This window comes from Schistocerca nitens, chromosome 7 (genome assembly GCF_023898315.1).
Source record: "Schistocerca nitens isolate TAMUIC-IGC-003100 chromosome 7, iqSchNite1.1, whole genome shotgun sequence".
NCBI classification, from domain to species: Eukaryota; Metazoa; Arthropoda; class Insecta; order Orthoptera; family Acrididae; genus Schistocerca; species Schistocerca nitens.
In genome coordinates, this window is record NC_064620.1 from 317,517,575 (window position 1) to 317,532,674 (window position 15,100).

Below are 15,100 nucleotides of genomic sequence, written 5' to 3' on the forward strand. Positions count from 1 at the left end.
ATAGCTGAAGCCCAAAGAAGTTGAAGCTTTAAACCATATGTTTCATTTATCTGAATCTAGATCCTTATAGAGAAGGGAAAGGAAGTCCTTAAGTATTCCAAATGGACTTAAAAATCCTCAGAAATCAGGGGCAAGACTAGAACAGAAGATGCAAGGCACATCAAATGTACAGTGTTATTTATAACTCTTATTTCTGGAGTCACAATTACCAATGCTATGCATGGATAATATGAAAGTTTTGCAATATTTTAATATTTAGCATAATAGCTAGTAAAAACATTGTCAAAATCATTGTCAAAATCCTTAAACAAAGAGCAAACTTACAATTTTCTCAAAAAGAAGGTATCTTCTAGCAGACAATACTATATATTAATAATAGGCCACAGGAAAAAAACAAACAAGAGTATGAAGTTTGCTTTGTAATTAACTATTCAGTCTGCATTCTTCAAACTATGAATTTATTGTTCTCTCTTTGATATGTTCACAGATAATGCTATGAGGCATTAAGGCATTTAAATGTGAAACACTAGAGAAAAATACACATTGTAATCACATGAATGCTCATTTGAACTAAATCACCCTGCATCAGATATGATTACATTATTACTGAGGTTACACACATATTACAAGTGTTATAGCAATAGTATAAAAACAATTTTCAGTTCTAGTTTTGAGTTCCTTCCTGGTACTTGCTTAACTCTTGCGGAAGTTTCACATTTGTTAAGGCCTCTGTTAGATTCAATTAGTTATTGCTCAGTATAGAGCTACAAGTACATGCCATTCACAAGGTAATCTGCTTCATGAGCATACGGGGATTTGCCACCTCTACGGAGTCTCTTCCGAACAACACGTAATCGGCACCCAACAAGCACAACCATTATGCCTGTTACACACAATCCTGTAATAAGATAATACGACAAATTAAAATCTCAGGAAACCATTGCCATAGAGTAATAGAAATTTTTTAATTAATCTGAAAGTACAAGGGTGGTTTGAAAAGTTCTCGGAATCACCATGAGAGGTCAGCGCTAGTGCAATGAAACGAGTTGTTCATGTGATATTCATTGGAATGTTGTCTGTAAACACATGGCACATCAATGCTCTTGTAAGAGAGTTGTGGCAGTGACACGGCTCTGTTGTTGTTCCCACGTAGTGATTTGCAAAGATGGAAAAAATTGAGATTCAAGCTGTGATTAAGTACTTCATAAAGAAAGTTATGAAAGCAAAGGACATTCATGACAATTTCCAGAAAACACAGGGGGACTTGTCTTCTTCATATTCAACCATTGCCAATTAGACAAATGAATTTAAATCTGGGCGGGAGAACTTGGATGATGATCCGCGCAATGGTCGCCTAAGATGTGTCACTACTCGAGAAATCATTGCAAAAATGCACCAATTGAAAGTGTGTCAAATTGCTCACGCTTGCCAGATGTCATCTGAAAGGGTACATCACATTTTAACTGAAGAATTAGAAATGAAAAAATTATGTGCAAGATGTGTGCCACGACTCTTGACGCGCACCCACACACATGTGCCATCGCCATCGCAGAATTACATGAACTAAGCTATGAATTGTTGCCACTCATGCCCTGTCCACCTGATATGGCTCCATCAGACTTCCATCTCTTCCCATAACTGAAAATTTTTCTCAGCTGATGAAGATTCACTTCAAACAAAGAATTGACAACAGAGTTGACAACTATTTTGCAAGCCTGGAGGAAACTCATTTTTGACATTGGATCAAGGCACTGGAACATCGTTGGACCAAGTGCATTAATCTACAATGAGGCTACATTGAAAAATAAAAACGTTTCAGTGATGTAAGTACTTTCTTTCTATTCCGGTTTGAGAACTTTTCAAACCACCCTCAAAAGTTAACTGGTTGGAAAGTAGATGTCATGGTGAACATAGCTGTGAAGTTCTTTTACTTCTTGTGGATTACATGCTGGTTTCATTACATGTGAAACGTTAAAATTATGCATCAGGTCAAGGCTCAAAACTTGATAGCAGCTTTTATCAGTTAAGATCACCCTTTCTGGGGGGGTTTCTCACAAAAATATTTTACCTATGAAAGCATTAAAAGACCAAAAGAAAGTTTGTGGTTTGTTCCTAGATCTATTCAGAGCTTTTGAATGTGTATCTCATGATATACAAGGTGATTATAACTAAATTTAAACTTTCAAACCGCTGTAGAATAACACTACTGGTCAGAATGACATCAAATTGCAACGGAATATTATTGGAGAAGGGGGAAAATGTAGGGCAGAAGGAAAATGAATAGCTACCAAATGGAGCAACAGATGGTGCTGTAAGCATCATAATTTACTAGTAGTCAACTACAAATGAAAATGAATCATAAAACAATGCCTAAGGTGTATGTTTGATGTTAAACAAACTGTACAACTCAGTGTGGATGGGTGTACAGGTGTGAACTGATAGTTACATAAGCCCATCCACCACAGCAAGGTTGTATCACACCATATTGGAAAAATCGGTTTTTAATTGTCCTGAGGCCAAAAACTGCATAAAAAGTATCACTCACATCAGTTTTTATCTGTCCTAAGCCCAAAAACTGCATAAAAAGCATCAATCACAATAAAATCAGATTATTAATTTCTATGTGACTGGTGCAAAACAATATGCTGTGCACAGTTTTCTGCAACAAGTTGAAATCGAGAAACAGCATGTTCCACAGCTGACTGAAGTGTTTCCGTGGTCACGTTCAGAATGTGTTGCACATTTCTATCTGTCAATGCAGCTATGTTTGCAATTGGAACACTGTACACAAAATCTTTCAGATAGCCCCACAGCCAGAAGCCTTACCGATTAAGATCGGGACAGTCAGGCTGTAGGGGAATGGTGACTGATAATTCTAGCATTTCCAAAATGGCACTTCAGCAGCTGCTTAAATGGATTTGCAATGTGCAGAGGTGTGCCATCTTGCATAAAAATGATCACATTCACACATCAACGCTATTGGAGAGCTGGAATGACTTGATTGCACAAAAGACACTCACAGCACTTACCAGCAACAGCACAGGTAACAAGACCAGAAGCAGCTGTCTCTTCAAAAAAATATGGCCTGATGGTAAACAATGTCACAAACTTGCAACACACAGTGACCTTGTCAGGATGAAGTGGTACCAGTTGATTTGCATGCGAGTTTTCTATTGCCAATATTCAACAGTTCTTTGTATTGACATGTCCTGTCAGATGGAAGTGGGCTTCATCTGTCCACAAAACCTTCCATGGCCAATCATTGTCCACTTCCATATGAGCAAGAAATTCTAAAGTAAAGGTCTCTCTTGTTGGCAGGTCAACAGGAAGCAACTTGTGCACATGGGTAATTTTGAATGAATAGCAAAGAAGGATGTTTCATAGGCTTTTATGCACTCCACTCATGGGTATGTCCAATGTTCAGGCAATTCTCCATTCACTACACATTTGCACACCACCACTCGCCTCCTCTTTCATTGCTGTGGCCACTGCTTCCACTGATATCAAATCAATTGGGCCTCTCAAAGGAAATGAAACAAAAAATGTCATCATGTATGCTGATGATATGTCACTTATAGCTAGCAGCAGGACTGCAAGTGAACTGCAAGAAAGACTTGTTCTGAAAACAGAAAATTTAGTCCAGTGTTCAGCAGTAAAAATTTGTTCACAAATGAATATTACACACTGTAACAAGGTGGGACTACATTACTTGCTCTTTTACCCTCCAGACACAAATAAAATATTTTGCTTTATTTGATCTTGTTTCATTAAAAACACATACACAATAGTTACACAAAATAGCTAATTTATTATTTAAGCTGCCTTACATTAAAATAATTTTCAGAGAAGACAGCAGCGCATTCAGTTATCATGGAAACATTTCATTTAAAGAAACATTAATGATGAAAACCAGGTGAAGGTGAAATTTTCAGGCTATACATTGTTTTTTTTCTGAATTGGCACAGCTCATTTTAAAGCCCTTTTTCTCTCCTTTTCAAAAAAATTTACTTTTTCTGAGAACTTTGTATTTCAAAAGTTATTTGTATTCAGAAATTTCATGTTCTGGAAAATTCCAACTTAAACAGTGATTATTTCCAAAATTCAGTACCACCATTTTGTACCCCATATTTTCTGATTATAAAATTGCCTACTTTTACTAGGATATCTTGTTAGTTTGTTAACTACTCAAATTGGAAACTTTAAGTTTCTGAAAACGGTTTTGTGGGCTTAAGGAATCCTCTTGCATATGCAAATCATCCTTATAAAATAATACCTATAATTTTGTGATTTAGTAGTTACAATGCTCTTAGTTAAACAGACTTTATGACATTATCTATTGTAACTTTGTCTCTCCTAATTTTTCTGATTTTTATGTTAATATTCAAAATGTAATAGCACTGCATTTCAAGATTTTGTGGTGCCAGATATTACATATATCCAGAAATAGGCATGGCAGACTAAGTCTGAGGTCGTTAGCATTTGGTAACAACAGTGTACCATCCTTATGTGAGTTTGGGCCTAGTAGTGAGGTCAAATGATGGAAATCTTGAGTCAGTCTGTAGTGAGCATCCAAACTGTAAGGCTACAATGGAGAGTTAATCAGCATTCTATAGTCAGTTTTTATCTATCTACGTGGCTCAGTCTGTATTTGAAATTTTCCTGGAAGACTAAAACTGTCCTACTGAACAAGCTATACAAGCACAACTCACAACCCACCCTCACAGCTTTACTTCTGTGAGTACCTTGTACCCAACCTTCCAAACTTCACAGAAGTTCTCCTGCATACCTTGCAGAACTAGCACTCCTGGAAGAAAGGAATCTGCCAGGTAAGTTTCGGACCAGCACGCACTTCACTGCAGAGTGAAAATTCACTCTGTATTTCAGCATCAAAATCTACATTTCATGCTGAAATAGTTTAAATTCAGGTATTAGTCTGCTCCCGCACCCCCCCCCCCCCCCCCTCCAGGAACTTTGAGAAACTATGTTTATTAATGTAAATTGTATACCTGATTTGAAAGTTTGGAGTACTAGACTACTACTCATGCCAAAGCTGTTGATCAGACAGAGAACACAGATTACAAATAAACATTAAAAAATTGAAAACTGATTACTGATGAATATTTGTCAGATCTTTCAGCAGACTAAAGACTATTACCATCAAGAGTCTATGACACGGCTGAAGGGTAACTGCCATGTTCAAGCTTACGACATTGATGTCCATGCCAGCAGAAACATTCACAACGAAAATATCAGCTTCAAAGTTAGGAACACAGACCCTTATTAGACAAGCAGTCGCAAGTTCTTGGATATGGTAGTAGACAAGTACTTGTATTGGAAAAATCACCTAGGTAATATATGCTATTAAAATTAGCTCAGACATATCCCTAATGAGGAAGATCTGTGGCACAGTAAAATGGAGACACTTTACTAAGGTGTTCTATGGTCTCATATGTCAATATCTGCCATACTTGCACTGATTTGGGGTAGTGCTGCTAACATTTACATAGAAAAACTAGTTAACTTCCAAAAGACAATGGACAGAGCAGCAGATTGAAGGGAAGGGCATAGGGAAGAGGGGAGGGGGGTAGCACCACACAGGTCCCTAAGTGGTCAGTTCATCAGTGCATCCGATGATGGCAATGGGCCCATTGGACAGACATCCAGCTGTTCACATATGAACTACACTCCTGGAAACTGAAATAAGAACACCGTGAATTCATTGTCCCAGGAAGGGGAAACTTTATTGACACATTCCTGGGGTCAGATACATCACATGATCACACTGACAGAACCACAGGCACATAGACACAGGCAACAGAGCATGCACAATGTCGGCACTAGTACAGTGTATATCCACCTTTCGCAGCAATGCAGGCTGCTATTCTCCCATGGAGACGATCGTAGAGATGCTGGATGTAGTCCTGTGGAACGGCTTGCCATGCCATTTCCACCTGGCGCCTCAGTTGGACCAGCGTTCGTGCTGGACGTGCAGACCGCGTGAGACGACGCTTCATCCAGTCCCAAACATGCTCAATGGGGGACAGATCCGGAGATCTTGCTGGCCAGGGTAGTTGACTTACACCTTCTAGAGCACGTTGGGTGGCACGGGATACATGCGGACGTGCATTGTCCTGTTGGAACAGCAAGTTCCCTTGCCGGTCTAGGAATGGTAGAACGATGGGTTCGATGACGGTTTGGATGTACCGTGCACTATTCAGTGTCCCCTCGACGATCACCAGTGGTGTACGGCCAGTGTAGGAGATCGCTCCCCACACCATGATGCCGGGTGTTGGCCCTGTGTGCCTCGGTCGTATGCAGTCCTGATTGTGGCGCTCACCTGCACGGCGCCAAACACGCATACGACCATCATTGGCACCAAGGCAGAAGCGACTCTCATCGCTGAAGACGACACGTCTCCATTCGTCCCTCCATTCACGCCTGTCGCGACACCACTGGAGGCGGGCTGCACGATGTTGGGGCGTGAGTGGAAGACGGCCTAACGGTGTGCGGGACTGTAGCCCAGCTTCATGGAGACGGTTGCGAATGGCCCTCGCCGATACCCCAGGAGCAACAGTGTCCCTAATTTGCTGGGAAGTGGCGGTGGGGTCCCCTACGGCACTGCGTAGGATCCTACGGTCTTGGCGTGCATCCGTGCGTCGCTGCGGTCCGGTCCCAGGTCGACGGGCACGTGCACCTTCCGCCGACCACTGGCGACAACATCGATGTACTGTAGAGACCTCACGCCCCACGTGTTGAGCAATTCGGCGGTACGTCCACCCGGCCTCCCGCATGCCCACTATACGCCCTCGCTCAAAGTCCGTCAACTGCACATACGGTTCACGTCCACGCTGTCACGGCATGCTACCAGTGTTAAAGACTGCGATGGAGCTCCGTATGCCACGGCAAACTGGCTGACACTGACGGCGGCGGTGCACAAATGCTGCGCAGCTAGCGCCATTCGACGGCCAACACCGCGGTTCCTGGTGTGTCCGCTGTGCCGTGCGTGTGATCATTGCTTGTACAGCCCTCTCGCAGTGTCCGGAGCAAGTATGGTGGGTCTGACACACCGGTGTCAATGTGTTCTTTTTTCCATTTCCAGGAGTGTATTTTGACATAAAGTACACCAGGAAATGCTGAAGAATCACACTGCACTACATCCTTGAATAAAGGAATTTTTACCACACGAGAAGCAAATGACTGAAACTAACAAATAATGACCCTGTAGAAGCAGGGTGCAATTTTTACAACAAACTCTCAGTTATGAAGAGTATTACAGTATTGTTATCAAATCAAATAAAAATAAAAAAGGTTATATGGCCATGACATGTCCCTACAGCATATCAGAATACTTACACAAACATCACAGCAACCCAACACAAACTGTATGTCCTTATGGGTTAATATAACTTAAGCAAAGACAGCCCACCCGGCTAGCCACGTGGTCTAATGTGTTGCTTCCTGAGTGGAAAGGCATGCTGGTCCCTGGCATGAATCCGCCCAGCAGATTTGTGTTAAGGTCCGGTGTGCCGGCCAGTCTGTGAATGGTTCATTCAATTTGAATATGTCTGCTTGTGTGTGTTTTATGTGTGGATGGATATGTGTGTGTGTGTGTGTGTGTGTGTGTGTGTGTGCGCGAGTGTATACCTGTCCTTTTTTCTCCCTAAGGTAAGTCTTTCCGCTCCCGGGATTGGAATGACTCCTTATCCTCTCCCTTAAAACCCACATCCTTTCGTCTTTCCCTCTCCTTCCCTCTTTCCTGATGAGGCAACAGTTTGTTGTGAAAGCTTGAATTTTGTGTGTATATTTGTGCGTCTGTCGACCTGCCAGCACTTTCATTTGGTAAGTCACATCATCTTTGTTTTTAGATATATTTTTCCTACGTGGAATGTTTCCCTCTATTATAACCATATCATTAATTTGAACCCAACAATTATGTTTGTTATTGTCGCTGTTGCATTTCGAAATCTTTCCTGTCGTCTTATTTTCTCTTTATTTTCTCTTTCTGTTTCAATAATACGTAACCCACTTCCAAACCATAACCCTAATTCTGAATCAGTAGAAGTTGTTAAAACATAGGAACAATTTGTGCCACTAATATTTTCTCTGCTAATACTGCCAACCTAACAGTTACTATATTTTGTGTAGTTTTGTGTGTAATTGCATTATTGAATGAAGTACTGGGATGGGCTACAAATTCAGTATTAACAGAACAAAAGAAAAGTTGGCAAAGATAAACAAGAGATATGATAGAAGCTCTTCCAGATATTATACCAACTATCTTCAAACCATCATAGATGTGGCACCTTTCGTGAGCTAGGTATGATCAATATGGGAATTGTTGGCATAATACTTTATAAGAAAATAATAATAATAATAATAACAATAGTGCATTAGCTTTGATGTGCAGGAAGATGTTATGAAGTGGTATAGGGCATATGAATTTTTTTCAAAATATGTAGCATTTTTAACAGAGGTGATTAGGTTCTAAGCTAATAGCAAAGCCTAAACAATTGCAATTTATTTGTGACTCTCATACAGTTTTACCACTTATTTCAGAATATGTCCCATTTTTCAAGATGTTGGTTCAGACTGGACCTGACAGCCTAGTTAAAATTCAGCTATACATTCTGCTCTGTATCATGCCCTATAGAATTACATTTCATTACGTATGTTGACACATATTTACGTATGTGTGTATATTTGTGTGTACATTTAATATCATTTGTATAACATAACTCTGTCTTTGGGTCTGCCATCTTATGTAATCAGTTAACATCACTGATTTCCAGCTGATACCCTGTATTATTCTGTTTTACCTCAAAAATAATCTTTTTAGCAAATGATGCTTATTTGTAGTTATATATACTTCTAGTCTACTGTTTGATGCCCTACATACATCGGTGTGCAAAACTTAAAAATGAAAGTATCTGTCACACGATATGCCACTTCCAAGTAACATGAAACTCAGACTGTACAAAGAAACAATTGCTAGAGTACAGAAGGTACTGGGGAGAAATATGCACCAAGAAAAACAGAAATGACACTTTTATTCAAACACAATAATTGCACTGAAGTCACCGCAATATGTTGCGTAATGCTGCATGCCTTTGATCATGATATACTCACCAGTCAATATTATTGTGGCATTATTATCCTTCCCCGTGTTCATATTTTCAGAGGTGTGTGGCCCTCACTTCATTTTCATGGGTGACAACTCATGACCACATCAATCTCCACAGATGGAGCAGCTCTTGGAATGAGATGGTATTCAGTGAATGGACTAGCCTGTCCATTCCTCTTACTTAAATCGTGTCTAGTATGTGTGGGATGCATTGGGGAGATGTACTGCACCACATCCACTTGCACCAATGACCATCCAGCAGTTGTCATCTGTGCTGGTGGAGGAATGTAGCATCCTATCACAAGAACTCCTTACCAACAATGTGATTAGCATGGAAGCATATTGCAACAGCATGAATTGCCATCAGTGGTGAATACACATCCTATTAAGAACTATTTCTTGCCTTTTATAATGTCCAGGAAACAACTGTGAATCATGGTGACACCACTGTAATTATTTTCCTTGAATAAAAGTGTTATTTCTGTTTGTCTCATTGTGTATTCCTCCCAGTTTCCCTCTGTACTATACAGTAGCAGTTCTTCATAGGTATGGTCCACATTTCATTGAGGTATGTTACTTGGCAGTGACATATCATGTAAAAGTTATTTTCATACCAAGGTTTTGCACACCAGTGTAAGTGTAAGTATATGTAACATACTTGTAGGTCTCACAATCACTTTCAGACGTCTTGTGAGGTAAATGGTGAGTTGTGGCACCCTGAAAATATTCTAAGTTCGGAGTTGGCATCACTGCTTGGCAAGCCGGGGCTCATCAGCAACCGCTTGGTGCCAAACATTAGCCAGAGCAAGAGGGGTAGCCCCAGTGTGTGGTCCAGGCCAACCGTGTGGCTTGGAATTCCATGTTGACGCTGTGTTGAGGACTGTGCTTTGTGTCGATGAAGGAGATTTGTATGCAGAGAGTTCAAAAGATGGAAGACTTGGTGAAACCATAATGGTAGACATTTCACAGTTCATGTAGGAACTAATAATAGCCAGAGGAATCATGATATCTTAAAAATAAACATGTACATTGCCATTATTTGCACGATGATTCTGATGGTGTAATCAGATTTTCAATATCTTTACTAGTTTAAAGTTTAATATCTGACTGTAAATAATACAAGTAACACCCAGCAACGAATTTCCAAAATCTATATGGTTCATCCAATTTTGTCAATCAATGTGCCTTTAACAAGCTATTAGTGTAAACCTAAATTGGTATGAAATACAGGCATGTAATTTGAATAGTACATGAGTTATTTGAGGTCGAAGTGGCCAATTACTATCGATCACGTCAGGCCATAGATACTCCCCAGCTATATGAAAAAAACTGTAACAGCATGCTTATAAATATATCAACTCATCCATGTCTTTGTTTATATGCGATATATACTATTCATGAAGGAACTCGTCAAATATTTACTGTGTTTTAGAAAGCACAGAGGCATTAGGCTACTGGCCTACTTTTATTTCTATTCCTTTGATATATGTTTATGTATTTAATAATGTGTGTTAGAGCGTGTTTATGGTCCAGTCCTAGGAACATTTATTTAATTTCAAGTTATTTAAAGATAAATCCAGTATTTTGTATGTGTTTCAATATGTTTGTGAGTGCGTGTTGGCTTGGAGACATGGCGGGAGTGTTCTAGAAAATCACAGCACTCATTATTACAGTAGGCGACTACCGAAGTCAGTGGAGAGACTGGATGGAACTGGGGGAGTGCTGGACAGGAAGGTGCAACAGACTGTCACAGGAAATACTTGGAGAGTGTTGGGCAGTTTTTGCGTGGTCACAGGAGATAGAAATATTTCATAGTGCCGACTTGTGCACTAGTGAGATTTCTGTGGTTTCTGCAGTGAAGACATAGTATACAATTAGAAGTGAATATCTCATGAGCTATGTTGTTGTTCATAACTAATTATGTGAAGTATGAATCTATTGTTTCCCTGTTATTCAACTTATATTTTATTTAATTGCTGGATCATCGACACCAGTAAGTGTTTTGCAGTAATAAACGGCATTCTTCAAGGTACTTCTGCTATTGTACTCATCATTAAAACTCATTTTATTTAATTGCAATCTTTCATTTATATATTTCTATGTTACATTCAAAATTCGCAATTGCTGAGTGATAGGAACTTTCGACCATTTTATTCATGTGTATATTCATATTGTATACTGTAGACTCAGCAGTATTTGGCTTTTAATGTGGCAACTATGTATCCCAGTGCCTAGACAATAAACCCAACCAAAACTTTTGATATTTCAATTCTGAGTCTGATGGTACATAGTTGAGGGTCACACATTTTTTTTGAAAGCCTGCAATTGGGGGCTCATCCAGGATTTGTGTCCTGCAAAGTGGTAATTCCTTTGCTCTCTGTTATTCAGCAACTATTCAAAGTGTAAAAACCTTTGCAAAACCAGTAGAGATTTCTGCAGAGTGAACGTCTCACAAAACACAGTGTGAGATGGCTTTTTTCTGCAGGTAGGTTTCTAGAAATAGTAAAATTAAACAGTAATTTTCGCAACTAACACACGCTATCAATAGAGGTCCTAATCTATCATGTTAAAGGCAATTAGCATGGGGGGCTCAGAGTCTAAATAAGATGAGTGCAGGGAACGGTAGCGGTTGGCACATTTAACGGACAGCAGTATTGGAGGTGGTAGGAACACACGCTAACTGGCAACAGCTACAGTTACATCAGGCGACTTCTCCAGTGGCAGGCGCAGATCAACAGCAGTTTCTTCAAGTACTCCAGGGCAGTCTTCAATGTCGACTTCCACTACAACCTACGGAATCACCATGGCAGAGTGAATCATCTCAGATCAGATAGGTTCCTGCGCAAATAGTGAGATAGTGTTTAACTCTAAAGTTCAAGCTCCACTTATACATCTCATGAATATCAAACAGTCACCTAGTGTGTGTAATTCTGAAAATGGAAGTGAGTCGGTTAGTCTGAAATTAGAGCATGAAAGTGTAACTAGTAGGAATTCAAGCACGGGGAATGAATGTGTGGGAAATATGATGTCTCAGGTAATGCAAATAATCCAGAGAGTAGGAAATAATATGAATACAACAACAAATAATATCAGTGCAATTTGAACAGATATGGGTACACTGCAAACAGATATGGGCACATTGCAAACAGTTATCGATACAAATCAGACTGATATGGGTACAATGCGAACTGAAGTAGGTTTCACTATGAAAGAGGTAATTTAAAAAATTATGGGTAACCTTGAAAAAGCAAATGATAATAAATTAAAATGTGTCTGAGTGGATATGGGGAAAGTTACAGATGGAGTAGTAACAGTAAAATCTAAAATCGAATCAGTGGAAAAAGATATTGGGGGAAAAATGGGTAAGATACAGACGGAACTTGGGGGCAAGGTAAGTGACTGTATAAAAGTGCAAGATGCTCATAAAGGCAATATAAACTTAGCAGTTAGTGACATTGCCAATCATGTAGGTGAAGGGGCGAAAGACATGGGCAAAAATTAAGCTAAAATAGAGTACAGTATTACTAGTGAAAATGAATTTAAAAAACAAATGCAACAGATAAAAACTGATTTAAATTTGTTAGCCTCCCAACAGGCCACACCAGTTATAAATATCGCTGGGGCAAATACCGGATCTGTGAAATGGTGAAATGAAACTTATTGATGAATGTGTGGATCTAAAATGTTTGTCAGAGTATGAATGTGAGAAAGTATGTAAAGTAGGATCTGTGGTTAATCTGGATGAAAAGTGTGTAGAAGTGGCAGTGTGTGCTAATTTTTGTCCAATCACAGAGGAAGTCCCAAAATTGTACGACAAGGTAGCAGCAACTTGTGTAATGTAGCGGCAGAGGATAAAGTTGTGTACGATTCATGTAATGTTAATTTGTCGATGGAGGAAAGTAAGGTTTCTGATGTAAAATTTTGTAATGATTTAAATGTTGTATCAGCAGATAAGGTTGCTGAGATTAATATCTATGGTGATGATGGCTTACACATTGATGTATTATTTCAGGAGGATTTCAGAAAGATTTAACAGTGAGTTGATGTGTAATTTTGTTGAATTTGCAAGTGTCGATATTTTGTAGGGGAAAAACAGTGAAGTTGTGCATGTGGTGGGTAGTGAATTGGTGAAAGGTGTGGAAGAACTACCAGGAAATTTAGAGAGGGCTGAAGTAAATAGTGTAGATGGGGGCAGTTTGTGTAATGAAATTCATAGGAATTGGTATATGAAGTAGGAGTGTGATTTTAATGTGACAGATTGGCATTGGTAAGGTAGAATGTTACAGTTGTTACTGCCACATATGTGGAAATGAGAAGTTTAAAATTGCTAGAGGTTTAGAAAATGGAGAGAATGAATTCGGGGTGAAGAAAATATTAAAGAATTATTTTGGGATGAACATGAGATTGAGGGGTGGATATAACAGGATGTGGGTGTGCTAGAAGAGAAGAGACAAGATGTAGAAAATGATTTATTAAGGTAGAAATATTTAGAATGAAAGGAAATGGTAAATGTACAGCCAATTATTGAAATTAAAGTTCGCAAGGAAATGGTAGATGCACTTCTGGATTCAGGTAGTAATGTGTCAGCAGTGCTGGAGAGTTTTATGAACATGATCAAAAATAGGAAACAATTAATCTTCCCAGTCACTAGCGCTCAGATTAAAATGGCAGTTGGTGGTATGAGTAAGCCAATAAGACAACAAATACTTTAGAATTTAAATGTGGAGAAAATAAATTCGAGATAGAATGTTTTGTAGTGAGTGCTCTAGTAAAGGAGGTAGTTTTAGGAACTGACTTCCTGTGCAAATACAATACTTCGCTTAATTGTGTAGCGAAATGCCTAGAATTTGAATTTCAGACTGAAAAAGGGCAAATAAAATTTAAAAGACTTTTAACAGGTGAAAATCAGGTTGGTCATGCCATGGTTACTGAGGGTTGGAGTGAGGGAGTCGATATGCATAACAGAATTAAGGAAGTGATTGATGCAGTCAAAGGTATATCGAAGAGTGAAAGAAAGAGTTGTTGTATGGCTATGAGGATGTATTCTCAGATTGATCTGGTAAAGTTACCGATTTCGAGTACTCTATAAAAGTGAAACCTCATGAACCAATAAAGTGCAAACGGTATGTAATACCTATAGCTGATCGGGATGCCATCAGAGTTCAATTAAAACAAATGTTGCATTGGGGTATAGTTGAACAATGTAGGAGCGATTACTGCAATCCAATCATTATTGTTAAAAAATGTGATAACTCAGTCGGAATTGTATTAGGTGTTACAAAAATAAATAAAGGAATTGTAAGGGAATTAGACCAGCATGACAATATGGAGGAACTGCTGCAGAGTTTTAATAATATCAATTTAACGTCCTGTGTTGATCTGAACTCAAGATTTTGGCAGATCCCGTTTGCAGAGGAAAGCAGGCAGTACACTTCTTTCCTTTTTGAAGGGCAAAGCTAACGGTTTAGAGTAGTACCATTTGGACATTCAATTTCTGTGGCAGTTTTTGTAAGAGCATTGAGTCATGTCCTGGGTGAGAGTCTAATGAGCAAACTCGTGATATACGTAGATGATATACTGATCGCTACAGAAACGTGGATGAGCATTATCGAGTTTTGGAGGAGGTACTCATGGCTCTGAGACAAGGTGGAATGACTTTAAAGCTCACAAAATGTGAATTTGTTCGAGCAGAAATTCAATTCCTGGGGTATATCCTTACTTTGGAAAGAATTTTCCTCGTTCTGAAAAATTGAAGTCCATTGCTGCATGTAATAGACCCAAAAGTAGGAAACAACTGAAGCCATACTTGGGCTTGTGCAGTTTCTATAGATAATTCTTGGGGGAGGGAGGAATGAATATTCTGAATTCAGGCAAATTGTTGAAGAAAAATGCAGCTTGTAGGTGGACCAAGGAATGTGTAACTGGATTCCAGGGTATAAGAGATAAACTGTGCAATAGTAGTGTTTAGTGTCGGATAGT

General features: G+C 39.3%; 1 protein-coding gene across 2 annotated transcripts in view; it reads right to left on the reverse strand.

Moving 5' to 3' along the window:
• Positions 1–384: 384 nt before the first annotated feature.
• LOC126194676 (uncharacterized) overlaps positions 385–15,100 on the reverse strand; it is a 660,760-nt gene continuing 646,044 nt past the window's right edge. For both annotated transcript variants that reach the window (XM_049932877.1, XM_049932876.1), the window contains exon 12: positions 385–898. In XM_049932877.1, the coding sequence (XP_049788834.1) occupies positions 765–898 (134 nt within the window). In that variant the 3' untranslated portion in view covers positions 385–764. The remainder of the gene's footprint in view (positions 899–15,100) is intronic.